Source organism: Anguilla anguilla, chromosome 1 (genome assembly GCF_013347855.1).
Source record: "Anguilla anguilla isolate fAngAng1 chromosome 1, fAngAng1.pri, whole genome shotgun sequence".
NCBI classification, from domain to species: Eukaryota; Metazoa; Chordata; class Actinopteri; order Anguilliformes; family Anguillidae; genus Anguilla; species Anguilla anguilla.
Genome location: NC_049201.1, coordinates 20,883,342 through 20,905,938, shown reverse-complemented (window position 1 = coordinate 20,905,938; position 22,597 = coordinate 20,883,342). Strand labels below are relative to the sequence as shown.

General features: G+C 41.5%; 2 protein-coding genes across 4 annotated transcripts; one reads left to right on the top strand and one right to left on the bottom strand.

Annotated features, from left to right (window-relative positions):
• The first annotated feature begins 29 nt into the window (after positions 1-29).
• On the top strand, positions 30-8,339 carry klhdc2 (kelch domain containing 2). 3 transcript variants are annotated; one of them, XM_035425161.1, is made up of 14 exons: positions 30-137; positions 895-1,169; positions 1,253-1,332; positions 1,624-1,741; positions 2,149-2,264; positions 2,458-2,539; positions 2,644-2,727; positions 3,324-3,404; positions 3,703-3,761; positions 4,072-4,181; positions 5,371-5,443; positions 6,297-6,384; positions 6,499-6,551; positions 6,774-8,339. In XM_035425161.1, the coding sequence occupies exons 2-14, from the start codon at positions 936-938 to the stop codon at positions 6,895-6,897; spliced, it is 1,302 nt and encodes a 433-aa protein (XP_035281052.1). In that variant the 5' UTR covers positions 30-137; positions 895-935; the 3' UTR covers positions 6,898-8,339. The 3 variants fall into 3 exon arrangements, with proteins under 3 accessions (XP_035281052.1, XP_035281061.1, XP_035281070.1); XM_035425170.1 differs by having other exon boundaries at positions 38-137; positions 873-1,169; XM_035425179.1 differs by lacking the exon at positions 30-137 and adding an exon at positions 543-673.
• Positions 7,739-21,938, bottom strand: LOC118231352 (nuclear export mediator factor NEMF-like). The gene is made up of 32 exons (XM_035425072.1): positions 21,796-21,938; positions 21,342-21,410; positions 20,989-21,091; positions 20,777-20,902; positions 20,270-20,418; positions 19,984-20,051; positions 19,804-19,893; positions 18,571-18,644; positions 18,340-18,410; positions 18,056-18,131; positions 17,776-17,916; positions 16,994-17,202; positions 16,643-16,834; positions 16,345-16,408; positions 15,853-15,941; positions 15,288-15,391; positions 14,870-14,932; positions 14,450-14,562; positions 14,071-14,128; positions 13,792-13,850; positions 13,541-13,661; positions 12,216-12,552; positions 11,798-11,846; positions 11,570-11,619; positions 10,879-11,029; positions 10,595-10,672; positions 9,698-9,892; positions 9,563-9,601; positions 9,112-9,218; positions 8,820-8,863; positions 8,645-8,724; positions 7,739-8,303 (listed from the first exon to the last, which is right to left on the bottom strand). Exons 1-32 carry the CDS (start codon positions 21,852-21,854, stop codon positions 8,226-8,228), a joined length of 3,306 nt encoding a protein of 1,101 aa, XP_035280963.1. The 5' UTR covers positions 21,855-21,938; the 3' UTR covers positions 7,739-8,225.
• Between the last annotated feature and the right edge of the window lie 659 nt (positions 21,939-22,597).

Sequence of the window (22,597 nt, the reverse complement as noted above, 5' to 3'; positions counted from 1 at the left end):
CGCTGCAAGGGCCTGCTGAAATAGAAACCTCATTTACACTTCCGGTGTAAACAACGTTCCCCGTACAAGAGTGACCTAGCTGCCACTTAGCTCGAGCAGCGAAAGGACGAGCTCTCAAATATCAGACCTTCAGAAAAGTAAGTTTGCACTTAAAATATACTTGAATTAAATTATATACCCATCTGCAATGCTTGATTAGCAGGACAAAATATTTCTACGGTGTTGTATGTTCTATTGTAAGCAGTATGAGTACCAAAACAACATTGCTGGTGAATGTCGCTAGCTAAGGTAGCACATGACTTCTTAATTTAATTGTTTGCTTAATGTTAAATTAACTCAGTAACGTGATTTTTGGTTGCAAGCAGTAACTTATTGTGCATACCGAGCAAGAAGGCACAGTGTCGCTGTTTTATTAGATATGTACATGTTGAAATAGGGCTGGCTTGCTAGCGGCGTGTAGCCTGGTGCCTATTGAAAACATTGGCGGACTCCGAGTTTCGTAACCCAACGCTAACTTGGCTAACGTTCCTTTACTTCCTGTGCTAGGTAACTAGAATAATCGTTTTCCATTTTGTAGCCAGTTGGAAATGTTGCGATGGTTAGTGATTCTCGCTATTAGAAAGAAGTACTTGACTGTTAATTAATGTTAGCTGTTGCAATTCATGTTCACTTGGTAGGTATGTCGCTAGTAAGTACAGTGTATGTTTAAATGTTAGCTTAAATTTCTTTTTGAGCTTTCTTTTAGAAGCTAATTTTAACTGACACTGATGCTGGCACATTATGTGACTTAAGGACTCAAATATTGCTACTGCTAGCGTTATGTTATACTTGGTAGCAATCAGGGTCACTGCATTTGTTTTATTTAAATGTAGTTTCGTCCCTTTGATGCCCCAGGTGTGCCATTAAGAAAGTAACAAAGCATAACTTAGCTGGCCATGGCAGAGGAGATGGACGAGCCTGTTGATCTACAAGGAGTGGAAGAGGAAGATGAATCTGATGAAGACGAGCTGTTTGATTGGGCCGAAGAAGAGGAGGAAGAGGAGCAGTTGGAAGACAATGAGATATCTCCACCCAGTGAGGACGCCTTTGAGATGGACACACCAGCTGAGCGCAGTGGCCATATAGCCGTGATTGATGGGATCTATATGTTTGTTTGGGGAGGATACAAGGTATATGTCAAGAAAACATAACTCACTTTATTATCAGGTAATGTGTGTTTTTTCTCTCATTCATTTGTTCCTTTGTATCTCAGAACACCCAGACTACTGGCTTTTTTGACTTCTACTTGCCAAGGAATGAAATATGGATTTACAACACTGAGACGGGAAGATGGTAATTGGATTCTTATTGTGTAATCTACAGGAGAATGTGAATTAATTTGTGCTGGTGCATGCATGTTGACAAGCTAATTACACCCAAGTTTCTGGAAGGTCAAATTAGCATTTAGACAAGATGGATGTGTTCTTACTATATCTTTGAATAAGTGACCTTGTCTTTCAGGGGCAGCCTGTGCTGTTGTGACGACAAGGCAGTGGGCACAAGAGCTTTAATTAACACATTACAGTCTTCCTATATAAAGCATTGTTGCTAGAACACTTGTTGATAAACCTCGTGTGTTTGCAGGAAGAAGCGAATGACCGAAGGAAACGTTCCCCCCTCCATGTCGGGCAGCTGTGCCGTGTGTGTGGAGGGCGTCCTCTATCTGTTTGGAGGTCACCACTCCCGGGGGAACACCAATCGGGTCTGTACCGCGCACACCCACATCCGATTGACTCCTCAGCACGGGGTCTCACAGTGGCAGCGCCCTATCCCTGCCCATGTGGCACTTGTCTTGTATAGGAGGTTAGGTTTTTCACATTCAGGTCAGTGGTGCCATCCACAGTTTTGCTTTTGTCATGTCACCCAGCATGGTTTGATGTTTTTCATGGCGCTGGGCGGTTTCTACTCAGACAAGAATGAAGTCTGTCGTTATGCCACACTGACCTACCCAAAGTCACATGACAGTCATGGTTATCGGTTGTTTGGAGGCATGCTTTAGGAGAGGTGTGATCCTGGCAAAAAGAGGAATGGCCTACAGGTACATGAAAGGGGAGGGAGGTAAACCTCAGAAGCCTTCATGTTCATCAGTGTCCCTGTTCTTGTTTACAGTTCTATCGGTTACCGTTGAGGACACCAGGGGCACTGCGATGGGAGAAAATGAGGGATCTGAAGGGTCTGTCCCCCTCCTCCAAGGACAAGCTGGGCTGCTGGGTGCATAAGAACAGGTGCGGACCGGCTGCATGCTATCTGACTGGAGCAGACCAGAGTTTGGGGGCTTGTGCCATCTGTAGCATTTTAGTTCTTTGGGGCATGTAGGCATGCTGTCAGCATCCAACAGTGGACCGTCCTGCACAAATGGAGCTATACACCTAACCAGCATCATCTGACCCCTGTACCTGTACCTTGTCTCAATGATAGGCTGGTGTTCTTTGGAGGGTATGGCTATGCTGCAGTCGGATGTCACCTCGGAACCTTTGAATATGACGAGACTTCATTCTGGGTGAGACAGAGGCGGGACTTTATTCATTTAATTGAATAAACGAAGCTGTTTAGCGGACAAAATTTCCTATAACCGTGCTGAGTGCCATATCTGTGCTATTGCAGGCTAACGGTGTCGGACGAGGGTGGAACAACCATATCCATGTCCTGGACCTGGAGACTTTTGTCTGGTCCCAGCCAGTCACAAAGGTATCATCGCATGTGCTATTCAAGTATTGTTCTGTTACATACATGATGTCACGGTTATTTGTCTCAGGGTGTTTGGAAGATATGATACACCCAGTTATGGCAAATCATTAAGCACTGATGATTGCTACAAGTAAATACCCTGTGTGGTCAGTGTTTCCTGTTTTGATTGCATAACTAGGATAACAACTTTTTAAATGTATGTTTTTAAGAATTTTTTTTTAAGCTTTGTATACTTTAAGCAGCCTCATATTTAGCCTGACTGACCCAGTGAAAGCATAGTTTAGAGCAGTGTAATTTGTAATAATTCACACATCAAGGGTGTGTTTGTTTCTTGTGACAACTAATGTGCTTTCACCTTTTCCCCATAATCAACACAGCCAAAGATTGTCCGTGTAACTTCTGAGATTCCCCATCCTAGTTTACTCTGAGGCAGGCATCATGTCCACCACCTTTCAGAGTAGCCTGTCATTTGGACCAAGTAAATTAAAACAAACTTCTTGCACTGTATTCTTTGATGTGCGGTGGATGAATACATGGTACAACCCAAATGGCTTCACGGAAATGATTGAAACTTCATTTTCCGTTCTACCCACCAGGGCAATACCCCCTCTCCCCGGGCTGCCCACGCCTGTGCCACCGTAGGAAACCGAGGCTACTTGTTTGGGGGTCGCTACAGGGTAAGTGCTGCTTTCAACCCGAGCATTTTCAGTAATTAAGACTGTGTTCTGATTAAGTAAACCATTTAGCCTCAGGAGTGTAGTGAGCTGTGGACTCAAAGGATTGTGGGAAGGAATGGCATGTGACAGGCTCACATTGTGACTTTGAGATCTTAATGAAATGTAATTATGTAGTAAATATTACAGTCTCCCTGGACAACGGTATAATACACTAAGCTGATTAAGGATGTAATTTTGCGTTTTAAATTTAACAAATGGCCTATATTTTATTTATATTTTTATTTTTTTACCATAACAGGAGTACCGTCTGAATGACCTGTACTACATAAACATGGATACCTGGGAATGGAATGAAATGTATGTTGTGCTGAAGTCTTTTCTTTCTAACCACTTCCATTGTTCTATATTTTTTGTCATTGATAAATCAGGCAAAAAATTCTCTTTAGGGTGGTTATTCCAGGATTAAGAGTAGTGGTGATTTTTTTAAAATGCTGTTTTTTAGATGATCATCATTATTGTTCCCATACTCGCCTAGTTATTACTGTCTGAAGTAATATAACTTCGTATATAATGCTGTTCTTATCAGTTGCGTGTTTTTCAGAGTTTGGCAATGTTATTGGTTATTTGGGTCTGGCCGTAACTCCCTAATGTCTGTCGCCCCCTACAGCAGCGTCCCTCAGTGTGGTCCAGTGGGCCGATCCTGGCACTCCTTCATCCCCGTGTCTCCAGACCATATCTTCCTGTTTGGTGGCTTCACCACAGACAAACAAACACTCAGTGAGCCATGGCCGTGCACCGCGCACTCCACAACCACGGGCTCGAACGTCACATGAGCACACTCCTCTTTTCCTAGGCATTTTGGGAGGAGAGCTGATTATGCCTCCCATCCTTGAGCCTTCTTCAGTTGAGTGGACAGTTTAGGCAGATGTTTATGGGATGAATTCAAAAGCAACTTTAGCCAGGTTATTTCAGGACAGAGCTGAGAATTTGAGCTGAATCATTTTTGTAGGTGAAGGAGGCCTTATGTCTTTCATAGCCAAACCAATTTCACTTTAACTGGGAAAATATGTATATGTGTTGAATGTGCAGTTTCAGTTCTATAATATATTGATAAAAATATTGAGTACTTTTTAATAGGTACACTTTATATGGATTTATCAAATGTAGTTCTCTAGTGTTGTAACTGTATTCAACATAAAGCAGCACTCTGAATACTGTATTGTTTATTATTCTGTCTTCTGTAAATGGGTATTGTATTGACAGCAAGCCATTTAAAGCAAGAAAATTGCGAGCAAGTTTAGGTTTCGATCACTTAGTGGAGTGTTTGCATATCTGCTTGCTTTATGACTAGAGAATATTGGCATAATGTAGTTGCGCCAGCATTCAGGACCAACAATACAGGCTATGATGTTACTGTTCGGTACAAATTTTAAAGCCACATTATGCCAGAAATAGCTATGTATGCCATAAAAATACATGTCCCATATTCACATCCCAGGAATTTCTTAATTTTCGGTAATTTCTCTGTATCGGCTGTATGCAGGCTACTAGAGACAGTTAGAAAAATATCTCTGAGGTAGTTTAGTGACAAGGGTTATTACAGGTTCCAAAGCATATTTATTATAAAAATACGAAAAAGGGTCAATATTACATATTTTTGGATGCTGAAATTATCTGTTTTGAATGCATATAATTAAAGACACAATTTTATATTTCTTTTCATTTTCTATGAAACAGAAAATAAGATGGGTACAGAAATTAGACACTGGCATTATGTGACTGTTGATAATTTAGGTCTACAAATAACCCAGGCAGGTATGGTGTGTATCCATTCATGAATACACACACCTGACATTTGCATCATGCATAATATTATAGCCAGGCTGGAGTCAACCAGCAAACCTCTGCTTCTGGAACTGTGAGGTGTGAGTTATTCACTGTGTGGGTGTGGTCTCTCGCCACTCAGGTGATGCCTGGCTATTCTGTGTGAGCAGAAACGAGTGGAAGCCCTTCAAGCACAACAACACTGAAAACCCAAGGTAGGTTGTGTTGTACAATGACCCCTGCCATTTACTTTCATTGCTAAGGAGTCACTGATTTTCTATACAAGACTAATGCAGTCTTTTTGTATTAATTTGCAATGTGAAGCCATGTTTACTGACACTGTTGCAGAGTATATTTAAAGTCTGTTTTGCAAATATAGTAGCAGCCACTTTGTCAGTAATGGGTTCTTTTAACAAGTTAATAGCAGTTATTCGATTTCTTTATTAATTGCTTTATCAATATGATTCAGCAATAAATTGCATGTACTTGCATTAAAATTTTCATAGTTTTGTCCCTAGAAGCACACACTAGACATGGACATAAGTCTTCATCATGCTATAATTTAAAATAGAACTCTGGGTTGTTTTCACCTGAAGTCATAAACACATGCATTGCAGTTTTGTTCACACCCACATTTTGTAACCATTCAACCAAAATTCAGATTTATCCTGACACTTGGGATCTAAATCTGTTTTGGTTTAAAATAACACTAATTGTTTCCAGTGTTCCACATATTTCCCTTCTTCTGAAATACTAATTGCATGCTTTTTAAAATGTATATTTTAGTAACGTTATATTTTAGAGGCTGCTGTCGAGACCGCAGTGCCTGTTTAAAAAAACAAAAAAACAATTAGTATTGGTAAAAATTGGTATTAGTGAAGTAATTATTGTGAGCGTGAAGCAGAAGGAAATTGTGCTGCAATCTTTGTTTATGTAGCACTGTGCCTTCATTGAAAACAACCCATGGTTTTTACAAATGACCCAAATAGGGAACTTGTACTACGTGTTTAGTGCTTATGTAATTTATCACTGATGTAACTTATGAGTTCCATCTCATTGTTTTCCCAGGCTGTGGCACACAGCCTGCGCTGGGCCTGAGGGCGAAGTGTTCGTGTTTGGGGGCTGCGCCAACAACCTACTGTCCCACCAGAGGGCGGTGAGTGCAAAGCCCCACACATGGGGGAAAAAAGTTTCATTTTGCATTTTTGGACTTGACGACTTCTGTCCCATGGATAATGCAGTCTGAACATTGTTTGTATTCTCTCAACAGGCTCACAGCAATGAAGTACTGGTTTTCAGTGTCCAACCCAAGTCTCTTGCACGGTAAATGCACACATTTTTCATTCAATTGCACAGATAAGCTGTCCCTGGGTCCCTGCCCCAAAGATTCTATTCCAGTTCTCTCCTGCTTAAAACTGCACTCAATGCCACTGTACTTCACACAGCCATACACTCCCAACATCAGTCCAGTTGCATGTTATACATCACACTCCCTGTGCAAGTCTGTTTCACATCCCAGTGTACTAACAGGGACTTTCTCCCTAGGTTCTGCATGGAGGCAGTGCTGCGGCACAGGGAGCTGCTAGCGGGTTCCTGGAACTCCCTGCCTAAGCACCTGCTGCAGAGCTTGGCCCAGAGGCTCGACGGCATCAACACGCTGGGGTCCTAGACCCGTCTTCCTGAATGTGTGTGTGAGCGAGAGTGAATGAGTGAGTGTGTGTTAGGCTGCCCTGGTACAGGGGAAATTTCCTGCAACACCCCCCCTCCCTCCCTCCTCCAACATAAGCTACTTCCTCTCATTGAATGTTCTAGCCAGTGGTCTCCAACCCTGGTCCTGGAGAGCTACAGGGTCTGGTGGTTTTTGTTTTCACCTTAAAAGCAGCACCCAATTGGGAGCCAAGACACCAGGTGAGTTGAGTTAGCCATGTAATCAACTGCTCTAACCAGCAGACCCTGTAGCTCTCCAGGATCAGGGTTGGAGACCACTGTTCTAGCGCATTCCCTCCTGGCCCACTGGGGTGAAAATACCCAGCGTTTGATGAAAACAACTGCCCGTGTACCTGTTGCTCAATTAGCCGGTGAATGTAATGCAAGAGGCTGATTCGCAGTTGGGGCCATTTCAGAGGGGGGAAGTCAGAAGATGGCGGACGCTGTGCAGTACCAGTGTAGCCCAAACCCTGTTTTTCGGCCAGTCCTTCCCCGGGTCTCTTGCAGCTGTCGCGCTTGACCAACGCAGGAAGCCAGCGCTCCGTTTACCTTTGTTAAATGTCTAGTTTTATCAAATGTATATTATATAAAACTACGTTAACTATAAAAATGTAGGTTTGTCGTGTGTATATTGCAAATTGTTTAAAAAAAGTATATTTTACAAGAGAGTAGTTTCTGCACTGGTAGCGACAATTGACGTTTTGAATTTGTCTACATTGTATAGAGGAAAACCAATGAGATTTAACTAATATTTGAAGGTTTTGCACTAAACTAACTAAAGCAGACAATACAGTATGTCACTATTCAGTTGTACATTTTATTTTTCATCCAGATATTCAAACTTTGTCCTATTTGGTGTACTTTTCCTCCTGCCATTTTTAAAATCTTGAACATAAAATGTACAAGATTTTAAAAGGGGTTAGGGTGTATTCATTATATACAAAAAGATGCAAGTGTAAAAATAAGTTTAGATTTTGCTTAAGTGGGAAATTGTGGAGAAGGCTCAACTGGAAAAAGAACCAGTTGATGAGGGGAGCATCTTGTAATCTTCAGGTTTAAATAGTCTGCTATGAAGCAATTTCAAGGTACAATCTCATATTGGACATTAAAGGCATTTGGATCAATTGAGCACAGTTTAGCTCCCATCATGTCACTACAACCTTGGTCTTTCCTGTGAATTGGGATTTCTTTTCAAAATTGGCAATTGGTAGAAATCCAAGGATTTGTTTTGTGGTGTTTTGTCCTTTCCCGCTTTCTAACATTTAGAAGTCTGTGGGGCAGGTTTGCCGCTCATTTCTTCTTCGCCGCCAGCAGATTGGGTGCTGATACCTTTACTTTGCCAGGGATGTTCCTCGATAAATCTGTGTCCTGAAATAATAAAAAAAGAATATTACTTTTTCATGACCAGAACCTTTTTTCTGAACTTTTTCTTATAGTCATTAAAAAAAGTAAACAGAAATCTGGCTGGAACAGCCAAAGTGGGGAAAAACATGGCGGTGGCCAATTTGTCATGTTGAAGGGAAACTGGCTGCTCTGCACTGGAACCATTACAGTTTGTTCCGTTTCTGACTAGTGGGGACTCCATTTCAATCTATCATTCACACAGAGTAGAGTAGATGTTATGTAAGCCCACAGTAGCCTGTGGACAGAGATAATTGGAACTTGCTGGCAGAGTGCTCAGTCCATCCACGAGGCCTTAGCTGCTGTACCTTAACGCTGCGGAAAAGGTCTTTCTCTCTGGCCGTGGACTCCTTGGATTTCATGAAGCTAAACACTGCCGTTCGGGCCGCTGTGGAAAGGGGACAAGCAGGAAAACGTCACCGTTTGTTCACAGAGTAGCACTTGGGTGAGTCATTGTCTGGCCAGCAGAATCAGTGAACATACCTTTTCCCTTCTTCTGTGTACCTGGAGTCAACTTTACTTTGTGCCTGGAATGACAGATTTCTATTATTTAGCCAGGACACAACAGCAGCTTGTTATATTAAATATATATTTAAAAAGGAAAACCATCTAAGGAGTGGGAACATAAGGATTTAAACAATTTCACATCAGGGTAATTATTAGGAGGATCATTTCTGAGACTTGTCATAGCAATAAAAAATGGTTGCCTTCTAAAATGGCACCCCACATTGATGCTGATTGCTTGGTATCGAGTGCAGTTCCAGGGAAGTCTTACTTGTAGTTGGTGAGGGCAGTGTAAGGGCCGCAAACAGGCACAGCAAAGAGCAGAACGTCTTCCGAGTGAGGCTGGCCTGTTAGAGAGACCAGCAAACTCTCTCCCTCCTACAGCGGAAAGGGTACAATCACACGTGTGTAAACAAGATGAGAGATGCACAAAACAAAATGCACGGCCTGGGATGAAGTGACCCAGCAATTGTACATTAATGTGCTAATACAGACCCTAATGTATGTGTGCATTCAATTAACTAGATGGCTGCTCATTTTGCGAAGCAGTAGAAATTAATACTGACAAGAAGCATGTTAAAATGGTGTTCCAGCCAGAGCTGCTGGGCGGCTCATCCTGTTTAAGGCACTGTTCCAGTGCATGGATGGGCCTGATGGTCAAGATGGTAATGGTAAATTTGGAGAGGAAAAGAAGCTTAAACCGTGGCCACTGTTCATCTCACCTCTGCTCCAGGGTTGTCCTGTTCCGGGTCATCAGCCTCCTGCATCACAGGCACACGCAATCAGTATCACAGTCCCTTACTATCTAGACATTAGCTTCTCAGAACACCACTGTCACCAGCCAATCGGGCTTATACCTTCTCGTCTTGTTCCTGTTCCCCAGCTGCTGGACTCTCCTCCTCTCCAGCCTGGGGTTCTGGTCTTTTCACAGCACCTCCCTGTGGCCGGGGATTGTGTGCTGGTTTCTGGGGAACTTTCCGGACCACTGGTTCCCCTTTCACCTTCCCCTTCTTGCCCTTTTTCACCTTCTCTTCCTTATTGGATCCTGCAGACTGAGGACACAAGCAGGTGGCCGTTGATATACACACAATTATTAGAATCAGTACTACTGCTTGTACATTAAAGTACCCCTCCAGATATATTTTAAAACCTTAAAAAATAATATAATTATAATGTAGTAGAAACATTGTTTTAATTATGAAATATTTACTGTGTAATTAACTGCATTTTTTCTGCCATACAATGAAAGTGGAAAGTCTGTCTTGTTAGGTGATTGGCAGAATATTCTGGAAGTCTGCAATACTAATGACTTATGCTATACCAATAAAGAAACTTGGCAAGGAAAACAAAGTCCTCCAGCTCTGAGCTCCCTGTCATTTGGCCTTTTTTTCACACTGTAATGCAGGTGTAGGCAACTCTGGTCCTGGAGTACCAAACATACATACTACATAACTGGGTTAAAACTTAATGAACACAAGTAACCATGGTGCTGGAGTACTCAACATTTCACCATTCAGACTCGTAATCTATCAAACTCTTGAAAGATAGCTCAGATGGAACAAAAACCAGAAACATAACTGGCATTCCAGGACAACGGTTGCTTACCCCTGCTATATTGGAAGAAAAGGTTTCCTATATCTGTAGTCCACCCAGATAAAGCAGAACTGAGTACTTTATACAGTACTTTATGAAAGTGAGAGAAGCAGGGAAGAATTCCATATCCGCTCCTCTGATGAGGTCACAGAGCAGCTCACCCCCAGCAGTTTCATGCGCAACTCCCTGTCCTCTTCATCCTGGTCCTTATACTTGTCCTTGATTTTCTTCATCTTGTTCTGGATGGGAAAACCAAAAACAACCAATGGCCGAATGTCACCACAGATGGCAAACATGATTAATCAATTTGCACATTATAACCGTGAGAGGACCGGGAGGATGATGTTCAAACCCAGCAGACTTAAAACTAGTAAAGCAACATTTGCCCCTGCTGATGGAGTAGAGCTCCAGTTAAAAGATAAAAACGTAAGGAAAACAACCGTGCCTTTTGGCCTCTCTTCAAAGGCTGCTGGGAGTCTCCGCCTTTGGCAGCATTCTTTTTGTCCTGATTGGCTGCAGCTGACTCCTCGCCTTTGGTCTCTGTGTGTTCCTGGTCGTCACTGCCATCCTGCGGTTTCTTCTTTTTTTTCATATCTCTGAAAGACGGGAAGGAAAGTTGTCAAAGTTCTTTAGCAAAATACAGAAATAATGCAAAACACTGACCATGCTTGCATGACTGCTAGTACTCAGCTATCATTCAAAATATTAAAGAATTCATAATATCACCATACAGAACTAGCTAGACAAATCGGATTGTTTTTATCTGCCTGTATTGTGACAGCGGGCTATAAAATACAGGCTTGAAATGACACAAACTCCAGTGGTGTAAAGCTATTCAAAATGTAATGTCTTGTAAGGACACATTAGCTAAAGTAAATCTTACTGACTGAATAAAAAGTCCCTGGTGATAGATAGCCAGCAACAACTGTAACACAGAACAGCTACAAGTTCAATCCCAGTTTCTGTTGTGGAAAAATGGAAGTTAGACTTCATTGTTTGCTTATACCCCACAAATGGAATACCAAACTCCCAAACAGCACATTAGGAACATTATTTTTTTTAAATGACATCCAGCATCCTCAAATATTTGGAATATTGCTAGCCCATGATTGCATGCCATTTCACATGGGTCTTACCTTCGCTGCTTAGCCGTCAGGTGTTTTCTCCCCTGCAAATCCACGTCAGACTGTAGGAAGACAGGCAGGCTGCCACTTAACTACCATCTGATATACTCAAAAGGTTTATATAGGAACGTAGGGTAAACTGATTACATGATTGTTCAGACTCTCTCAGGACAATGTGGATAGTCAGGGTTATTTAGATTCATTATTAGATAGTTAGATTCATGTGATGGTCTGTCTCACCTGATTGGATGACTGCTGTTTGAAGCCAGAAGATACACTCTGGAGGCCCCTGACAGAAGAGACAATTTACAATTTCTGTAAATTCCTTGCATCTTCCTACATTTATGAAAGTACACTGGGAGGACACTTGGTGGAAAGCCCAGCTAAAGCACTCATTGCCTGGTCCTGTCCTTCCCAGTGTTAACAGAGGCTTGCAGCCCTGCAGGACAGTACATAATTGGAAATGCGGTCATATTATTAAGAAAAGAAAATAAAAACACAATAGACTTTCCTCAGTTCTAACCAAAGTTCAATCCTTTCTCTTCAGTTTCACTACTAAATCCACCGACAGGCAAAAAAGGTCACTATTTTAACAGAAGCAGTAAATGGCTTTGGCTCTGGAAGCAGCTGAATGCTCATGTCTGGGGGGCTGTGTTACCTGGATGATTGCAGGTGGGACAGGGAGATGGTGGTGTCAGGAAAACTTATCTCCTCCCCATCCTCCTCAGCCTTCACTTCTGCATTGTTCCCCTCCTCCTCTCCATCCTCTTCCTCCCCCTCTGACGCCTCCTGGTGGTCAGACTCTCCCTCTGAATCTTCTGCTTCCTTGGATTCCTTCAGCAGACTCTCCGGCTCATTGGAATCCTGCCCATTCCCTTCCTCTTCCAACTCTTCTGTAATGGGTTCTTCTCCTACCCCTTCTCCTTCCTTCACCCCATTGTCTTCTTCTCCCTGCTCTTCAGTGTCACCTTCTCCCTCGTTGCTACTGTCATCACCTGGAAAGATTAGAAAATTCCGTACGACAGTAATAGCCCTCCAAACTTGCACTGCTGTCCTGTTAAATGGTACCTGTGCTTTCAGTGATCAAGCCTTGTAGCCTGTCATTCTATTTCTAACTATCTAGGACTTGCTACACCTCTGTAACCACTCTAGTTGAATTCATGGCAATTGATACAAAGTACCTGAGTGCTATACTGTGTTAACTTGAATAAAGAGAGAGCAGTTCTAACAATGTAATAAGCAATAAAATATAAGTGGCTTTACTCAGACATTCTTCTTAAGCAATATCCAATATGCATAACTCTTCAGCTCCCTGTAGTGTTTATTTCATTTCCTACTCTTCTGGTTGCTTTTTTCAAGCAAATGTAAAACACAGAAAATATTTCAGTTATGACACCATTTAATAAAAGCTTTTAATTTAAAAATGAAATTTCATTTAAATGTTTTGCTATGTTATTAGGATTACAATATGAAAAAGAAGATTAGCTACAAACCTTCATTGTATTTAGTTGAATCGAGGGACATTTATGGTGTAGTATGTACTTACTTTCTTTAAAGTAAAAATCATCCATTATCAAATCATATCCTGCCGCCCACTAATGTATTACTGTTGCACTGTAGTGTACACTTCTGAACAAATAATATAAATGTGCTGCAATAACCATGAGCACTGCCTATGAATCAAAGGGGCAGGTGCATGTAGCTAGTAATCATGATTAATCCACGGCATTTAGCAAGTAATACAAGTGGCTTCATGAGTAAGATGCATCGGCGTGTTACTGTGGGAGGACTACACTTCTGGCATTAAAACCTGGTTCCTGGAAATGCAGAGCTCGACAAACCTTTTTCTAAAAATGGACAAGGAACATCAAGATGCATGTGATTCAGTGACTGCATGCAGCAGTTGGAGAATGTGAATAATGTGTGTGTGTTCAGGTTAATGTGTATTGAGTACTCGAGTTAGTGAGAGAAACTGTACAGTACCGATGAGCTCCTCGCCATCGATAAGCAGGTCTGCAGTGCTGCTGGTCACCGACTCCATGTCCTCCTCCACAGTCTTCACCTTCCTCTCGTCTCGGTGTCTCCACAGGCTCTGCTCATCCACCTGCGCAGACCATCGTTACCATCGTCTTCCTCATCATACTCAGAACCGTAAATGCCTACACGCTCATACACACCAAAAGAGATTCGGAACTATTCCAGAAGCTCCTGAACCTGCGAAAGTTCCACCATACCTTAAAGAGGAAGCCGAATCCCATCATGAGATAGGAGGGGGGCAGAAAGTTCTTCTTCCCTGAGAGCAGAGACATCCAGGTTCATATATTCCCATGCATAGACTTCACTTCACTTTACCCTACTGGCCAATAAGGAACCCAAGAGGAAGTACACCCTGTAGCTACCTGAACATCAAAGTCCAACATATACAGTATAACATTACCCACAACACAGCAATGGCCCAGTGTCAACAAGTAAATGTTTGGAAGCAGAGAGCACAGATTTGTAGTTTTTCCCACCTCTGATCATGAAGCTACCAGTGGTCAGGTACTCTCCAGTGGGGGCTGTCTTCGACACCTGTACAGGTGAAAACAAACCGGTGTCAGACCAGCAGTGCGATACTCCCCCCATCAACCAGACCTGCCTAATAAAAGTTAGAGACACTCTGCATTTTGCACAAGATTAGGGGTAGAACCTAGGAAGCATTCGATGATACTGGATCAGTGTACAAAAGTATTCCCACCAGGGATATTAAAACAGGTTTAGGACAGACTGACACATTCACTTATTGGTGCTCAATCAGAACTAAGCAGCTTAACTTATTTATATGGAGCCACTCTTCTAATAATTGTGCTCCAATTTCAATGGCACCAGGCACCATCCACCAAAAGAACTCACCTGGTGATGGTGCACCCACCAGGCACTGGTGATGACCTTGGCATCCCAGGCTGCACTGTAGCACACTGCCATGGTGCCCGCCTCCGTCAGCGTGCGCGGAGGAATGGGCTGACCTGCAACAGCACTGCATGAGCATGGCACAGACCTGAGAGCAGACCCCAAGAGGGGTGAACTCTCCAAAAGCCATTGGTCCAATAAAACTGCTTAAGGGGATGTTAATTCATTTCAGTTAATTCAGAGTTGCAATAAAAATAATAACAAAGGCACAATCTGTCCCAACACTGCTTCACCCTTCTCTGCCACTCCCACATCCTCATTGAAGCATTCAGGTTTGTCATCCAATCAAACTGCACATCTGTATGTTATGAAAGAGTGGAGGGAGTGGTTTAGAAAGAGCTGTTGATATCGGGGACGTCTCACCTGTCGGGTTCTTGATGACGCAGCTGGTGGCGCCATGGAGGTCGGCGTGGACGTAGATGTCACCTGCAGAGAAGATGGGAGAATCGAAGCTTCCACACCTGACTGGCAAGCTGAGGTACCATGCAGTCTCAAACAAAGCACATTTGCATTCTGGCTTTTGTTACAGTTTTTTTTGCAGTTGTATAGGGTGTTTTTTTATTCTTTAAAACATTTTTGTTCAGATTATATTATCGCTATAGATTATACATTTAAAGAAAGATCCTGTTTTGTCATGGACAACCACCTGTAAGGTAGTGAATAACTGTGTGTGGTGTGTGGAAGTTGACAACAAATAATTTAGCAGCAAACTATCTCCTTTGTGGGTAATGATCACCTCGGTGGTGGACTATCAATGGGTTGGGTAAAGCCCCTCTCTCACCTGTCTTCAAGTATCGTTTGACGATCATCTCGTTCTGCTGCTGGTCCCGCCCTGCGATGATGAGGTAATTCTCAGAACTGATGAACCACAGAAACTTCTCAAACCTGCGAGTGTTAAGAAAGTGTTAAGAAATCCTTGATCGTGTGCAATCCACATTGCTGGCTGATGTCACAGAGAAAATGCAGATTTGAGAGAAGAAATGTAGTGGTACCATGTTAAAGGAGACAAAGGTCTCTCTTACTTCTCACCACAAATGAACATACAGTCTTATGGTAATCAGCACGTTTACATAAAGTGGGGACTCATTGGCTTAGGTCACTTAATACACACAAACATTCAAGTAACAACTAACATACACATCTATTACTGTTTATCACTAATGACTACATTCTGGCAAGTGAAGTATGTGGTACACTAAATTCCTTATCTTAATTATGTATGCCAACAAGCTGCAATGGTGAGAAAACATAAACACAATACACGACAGGTGTGGAAAACTTTTGAGGATTCTAGCCATGCTCCATGAGTCTTACTTTAACTTGTGTGTGATACACAGGGATCTCACCAGTAGACTTTCCTGGCCTTCTGAATGGTTGTCACAGTTTGAACCTCTTTTAGCGTTTGCTTGGTCTTCTTCTCTGCAGACTTAAAAGCCTGAAACAGAAATCAGATCAGCAATGAGGATTTGACATAATTATTTAATTAGCCCCAACCACAATATTTCCAAACTGATGGTCAAACTTTTCCTATGTCAATTTTGAGCAGATTTAACATACTGTACAAACATTCTCAGTCTACCAAAACATTCATGGCCCCTGGTATTTTTCTGTTATAGCAAATAAGGACTGTTAGTGGTTTAGCTCCATGTTGTTGAGTGTACTTGGTATGAATTTTAATGCTAGTGAGCTTGCTAAAAGATTAGCTACTCGGCTCTATAATGCTTCAAGGCGAGTAAAAAGCTGACCAGCTTTATACATTCCTTAGCATATAAAACAAGCCAAATAAAATGACTTTCCTTTGTTTGGGGGCCTGGGAAATTATGATCCTTTCACGTCACCTTCTGTGCGGCCTCCACTGTTTTCTGCTCCTTCTTCGCCGCGCTCCGCTTGTGGTCATAGTATCTGAAAGAACGTTTCAAAAAGCAAAGTGTCAATCAAGGTTACAAGAATTAAAAAAGGTTTTTAGTAGCGATGTTCCTGAAAATGGTTAGATTTATGAGGTATCCAACCCATGCTCAATCAAGCATGCAATATTTATATATTTTTAAACCAATGTGGTGGATATTGATACCACAGTTTTGGATGCCCCCCTTAAAATCCACATGTACAAGCTGTACAGAGCAAGCAGGTGCCCACTTCTTTGCATTGGCATGGGCCGACAGGCTGAGGTCCACCTCGACCAGCATGGGTTTGTTTTTCTGCACTTTGGTCTTTTGAACTTTGTTCTTGTTCTTCTTCTTCTTCCCTTTCTGCCCCTCACTCTCGTTTGGTTCCTCCTCCGCCTCCTCCTCCTCTTCTCCCTCCTCATCCGAGCCAATGTATGGATTCCTGGGAAGAGAAGGAATGAAGACGTTAAACAGATGACAAACTCCAGTGAAAACGCAACAGGTGGAAATGCTTGTTGGCCCTGAACATACGGCTCAGGTCAGATGCAATAACAAATCAGTTAACATTTTATAAGATGGTATGAAAATGTGGAAGACTCACCGCAGTAGCATGGTGATGTGGTTGGTCTGCAGCTTCAGCTCCTTAATGGCGCACGCCACAGGGTCACCGGCGGCCTGGGCCTCCTTCACAATCAGGCCAATCTCTGTCCAGTCCACCTGGTTGGCCAGCGCACTCTGCACTACCTGCAGCGCCCGGTCCACCATGGCTAGGTTCATCTCCACCAGCTCACCCTTCACCCTATCCACCTCCTGTACAACGTGATCATCGTCACCATCTTGACACATAATCAGATATCACCAGAATCACACTCCATGTCATTGTAACAAAAAAACTAAGTGTCATCACTCACACCAAATGAGCACATCTTTCAGATGCATTTGTTCCCCATAAGTCAGTGTAGTTCTATTCAACTATATAATCCGAAGAATGATTACCCTTTGATTATATTATAATTAAATACTGCGTTACATCAATTATGACTACACATTTTATATAAATACATTCTTAGCTCAGGAAACTGTTTTTTTATGAAATGGGAAGAAAACAAGTCATATATTATTCTCCTTTGAGTAACATATTGTAATAAGAAATCTGTTCTTTGAAAGAAATCCTTATTTAAAAGGTTTATGCCAACCATCTTCCATTGCCAGTCCATTCATAGCACAAATGACATAAAACATGAATTGCTACAAAGACAAGATGTCCAGTCTGAAAATTAATTTTACTGCTTTCTTGGGAGATCAATGGGCTGCGTTTGAGGCCCGTTAATCTGAAAGTTCCATTGACCCTTGTGTTGAAAGAGTTTGTGAACCACTGCTCACCTGGGCTTGGTGCAATGACTCCAGTCGCTGCATATGGTCCTTCCTCACGTTGTCCAGTTTCTTCAGAGCCTGCTTCTCCTGCTGAAGGGCCTTCACATCAATCTTCTGGCTCTCCATCTTCGAGTAGAACTCATCCACTGCCTAGAACCATAGATACACAACTAGCATTATCAATTGCCTCATAATAAATTTAGCTTGCAGACAGTAGAATGGAAGGTCTGTATACGAGAATGTTTATACATAGGTGACAGAATGAATTTTTAAAACAAAATTCACTCGCCTTGTCAAACGACTCATACTCCACATAGGGGCTCTTGGCATGTTGGGCAAACAAAAAGGGGTGGAACTCCTCATACCTGTCAGTCATATGAATGTCATACACAAGTGAAAATTTAATTACACAAAATTATTATGCAAAGGGAAAACACATCCAACAATATATACCCCCCCAAATAAAGATCTCAATACTGAAAAAACAGTGAACTGAAAATTGAGCAACAACAAAACAAAAAAGAAAACATTTTAGAAAGAAATTGGTGTGGAAATTTGTTTAATGGTTCATACGTAAGCAAATCCTCTGGAGGCTTGTCTGGTGCTAAACTTGGCTTCTTTTCACATTTCTGGACAATGTAGCCCTACAATCAAAACAAAATAACAGTCAACAGTGAAGATGTCTCATCTGTTACTCCCCAAAAACCAATGAATGAACTGACATACTCAAAGTACAAACAAAACTATAATATTGCAACCATTCATATTGATGATGAGAGGAGAGAGTTGTTACAGAATAATTACTTTCCCACTGAAGTTTGCTGATTTCTCCATGTACTCTTCTGCCATCTGAAGAGCTTCCAGAACCTTCAGAGCATCTAAACAAAAGAAAACATCAATGAAAATGTCTTCTGCAGCGTACTGGCTACAGTATTGTTTATTCCAGAGCAAAATAAATTCTCACTCCCAAAATGATTAATAGTTAGGAAGATAAGGAATAAGGAAAATCCATCTCAGAAGTCAGCAAGTTGGCTTTTTGTAAAGCAGATTGAAAAGATCTGACTTTCACTATAAATTTAGAATTAATTAAATGGTTAGTCAGTTAACTATGATTCGGCAAACGCAAGCAAGCTACATAACTAGTTACAGTGCCGTGAAAAAGTGTTTGCTCCCTTCCTGATTTCCTCTATTATTACACACTGAATGGTTTCGGATCTTTAGACAAAATATAATACTAGAGAAAGGGAAACTGAGTAAATACAAAACACATTTTTTACATTATTATAAATAAAAAAAGTTATCAAGCACCCATATCACTCTCATTATGGTTTGCTGGTCCCAGAGCCTTAAAATGGCTTTGTAAACCTTTCCAGACTGATATATTTCAACAACCTTTTTTCTTATCTCTTCTGGAATTTGACTGTGGCTTGGTGTGCATGTAGAAACTTTGTGGTGACTACTTCTGATGGTAAGGTTCAATATGAGTGAGGTTTAGATTCACCAGGGCAGGCTGCAATCAAGCCTGGCTGTGTGCAATCAGCAGAATCTAATTATCAATTAATTCATTAATTTGGTTAATTGAGTAAGTAAGGGGGCAATTACTTTTTCACATGGGTGATATGAGTATTTGATCACTTTTTCCATTCAATAAATTAAATAATGTGTTTTGTGTTTACTTGGTTTCCCCTCATCTAATATTACATTTTGCCTAATGATCTAAAGACCAAATATGCAATAATAGAAGAAATCAATAAGGGAGTAAATACTATTTTACGGTACTATTTTTCGACACTTTATATTGATTAAACCTGCCTATTCACAACAAAGTGTTACATATGACTTAATATGACTTAGCTAGGTCAACTAGCAAGTTGGCTAGTTTAGACATTTTGTGTTATGAAATGTTTGACATTCTGATCCTGCATGCCTATCAAAACAATTAAAAGACAAAGCCAGGCTGCTAGCCACCTGGATAAGGTGAAATGATTTACTTTTACAGTGAGACTTGAAAATTGTACCAGCTCTCTTTGGGGTTACCTTGAGCAATGTCAAACTGGCTGTCCAATTTCACAAAGCCAGAGAGGCCCACCTCTATCAGGCAGTGCTCAATCAGGGTGGCCCCATATGCTGCAAAAACAGAAACATAAAAAAACAACAATGAGGAGGCTGTTGGAATATTTCAAAGCAGGTGTCTGGAGGGTGATGAATATCACTTACGAAGGTGTGGATTGAGGATCCGTTTCACTTGCTCTCCTTTAGTGTCACTAGACAGGATTTCAGTGAGCCTTTAAAAATAAAATTATTTAGCACGTCAGAGTATTGTCATAAGCACGTACATGTATCCAAGCAACCAAAAGAATGTTTCACAAAATATACGCTACGCATTAAAGTAATAAAAAATAGAAAAATCTCATGCTGCCCTATCATACAATTCCCCCAGTCCCCACACTGTTGCCCTGCTCTGTCCACAAGCTCTCCCACTCTTCAAAAGAGACCCTCTTACCTTTCCAGGCTGATAAGGGGCTCTGGGGCCCTGGCGCTCTCTACAGGGTATCTCTCCCTAACTGCGATTTTCACATCCTCAGCTTCAGCCGTGCGAAAACGCAGCAGGTTCAGGATCATATACTCATGGTCTGTCAGGACAATGTTTCCCTGTGGAAAGGGGAATGTGTTAGGTATCGTTGATATGACACTCCTATATTACAAGACTCACACCAACATATATTTAATATATACTAATGTCAATGACCCCCCCTTCACAGCACCAAAAACGGGATAATGAAATAAATGGTTCATCTGTAAACAATACAAAAGATTGGCCTATTGAGAGATGTTTTTGAACTAGCAATAGATAAGTTAATTTGAATGTGTGTAACCTAATTTCCTAACAGGCCATCTATAGAACAAAATGCCAGTGCTGTGCATCAATAATTGGACTGAGTTTAATGAGCAGTATACAGCATTAATATGAATATGACTGGACACCTAAATGACCATGTAAGTTTCTCACCCTGTCATAAAGCTCAATTATCAGGTGGTAGGCAGCTTCGTCTGAGCCAAACTGGAGGTCCACGATCCTGTCCACTCCCAGCTGTCTCACCATCACCATCCGCCGGGACTTCAGGTGTTTTCGGCACTAGTGTCACATAGTGACTATTGTTAATGGAAATTAATTCACCTCACTGCACACAATGGCAGAACAGAGCAATCAGGAATACTTACTTTCATGGCAAAGCCAGAGGGCATCATATTTTTGGGCCATTCAAACTCTGTTGAGTGAATGCGTATTCCAGACTCCAGCAACAGCACAGCCTTGGAGTCAGGCCTGAAACAAAAAATCTTGCATTCGTCAGTTTTCATATTACAGGGAACATATGTAAACTTAACTGTCTGTTTCAGCAAAACCTTAAATGTTAACTTTATCTTGACTGCTATAAATACTTTGATCACACAATGGTCCCTCACTAAAACAGCTATAGGTTTATATGTCCACCTTTTGATACATCTCAACAAGAAACATTTTAAAGGGTATTTTAAACGTCGCTCTCATGGTACATAGCAGCAATGCAACTTACTTTTGCAGACGGATTAAATAAGTCTTATTGTCGATGTCATAGATGTTGTTCACTCTCATACCAAGGAAGCTGCAAGAGCGGGAAGAGAAAAGCACTGACAATGTTCAGAGAAATGCAAAAGTGGCGTAAATCCTCGTTGATTACACACACGAAAAATGTTACGTCGCTGAATTGAATTGAACAGATTCCTAGCTATCCTCCAGTGGATACTGTTACGGATGCCAACTCTATCTAGCTGGGTGTCTAAATTACGAATCTCTGTAAAGCCCGTTAAGTGACAAATTACCAAATGATGTCGATAAACCAGCTTGTTAGTATGATCTTTTTACAGGGTAAAGCTGAATGTAAAGTTGGCACTCGCTCACCGCTAACGTTAGTTCTTGCGAATTTGACAAACGCCAGCTAGCTAGTTGTCTAATACAATGCTCAAGAAACCTTACAAATGATATCTTACTTGGCATTGATCTCGGCGATGACAGCCCTTATATCCACTGTATTAAATCTGCTTTTCATGGTAACTGACGTTATTAAACCAGCCAGCTATCGCAATAACATGCGTTGAACAGTCATCCGACATTAAAACCACGCGCATGCGTGATTTTCCTACGGAAGCCCGTTTATTTGCCATTATCGGCTTTTGTTTAATATTCGCGCCCGTATGGTGCAGTCGATAGCTTCTTATGTGTTTTTAGTTTCTTGTAAAACAAAATATGGTGTACAAAAACATGTACATCAAATGAATTATATCAAACTTAAAAAAATGTTAGCATTAACTCAATCAAATGATAGATGTGAACTGTACGAGTCGGAGTAACGCGAATCACAGATTTCCGCTGGGTAGTAACTGAACCAGATGTTTAGGCCTACTTTGTATTAATTGAAGAGGGTAGCCTACATTTTCCTTCCATTAAAGTTGAAACATTCCAAATTAAATGCAGTGTTACAAAAAATACAGCACTGAACTCCAGTTGCTAGTCAAAGCCTCTTGTCATTAAAACTGGAGATGGAAAGATGAAAGTCGACCAGTCTGTTTCTGTCGTAATATCAGTGATATTATTGTCACATTACGATTAGATAATATCAGGATCACGTCAGGAGTGTTTACCAATAGCCATTGCATTGGAGGCTGATGTGCGTTTGATAAACCCGCGGTAATGGGGGTCCTTAAGGCTGGTCTTTTTAGGGAGTTTTTAGGGAGAAAATATACATTTGGGAATTTGGCTTAGGCCTACGCATTGTTCATGTTATTAAAACAG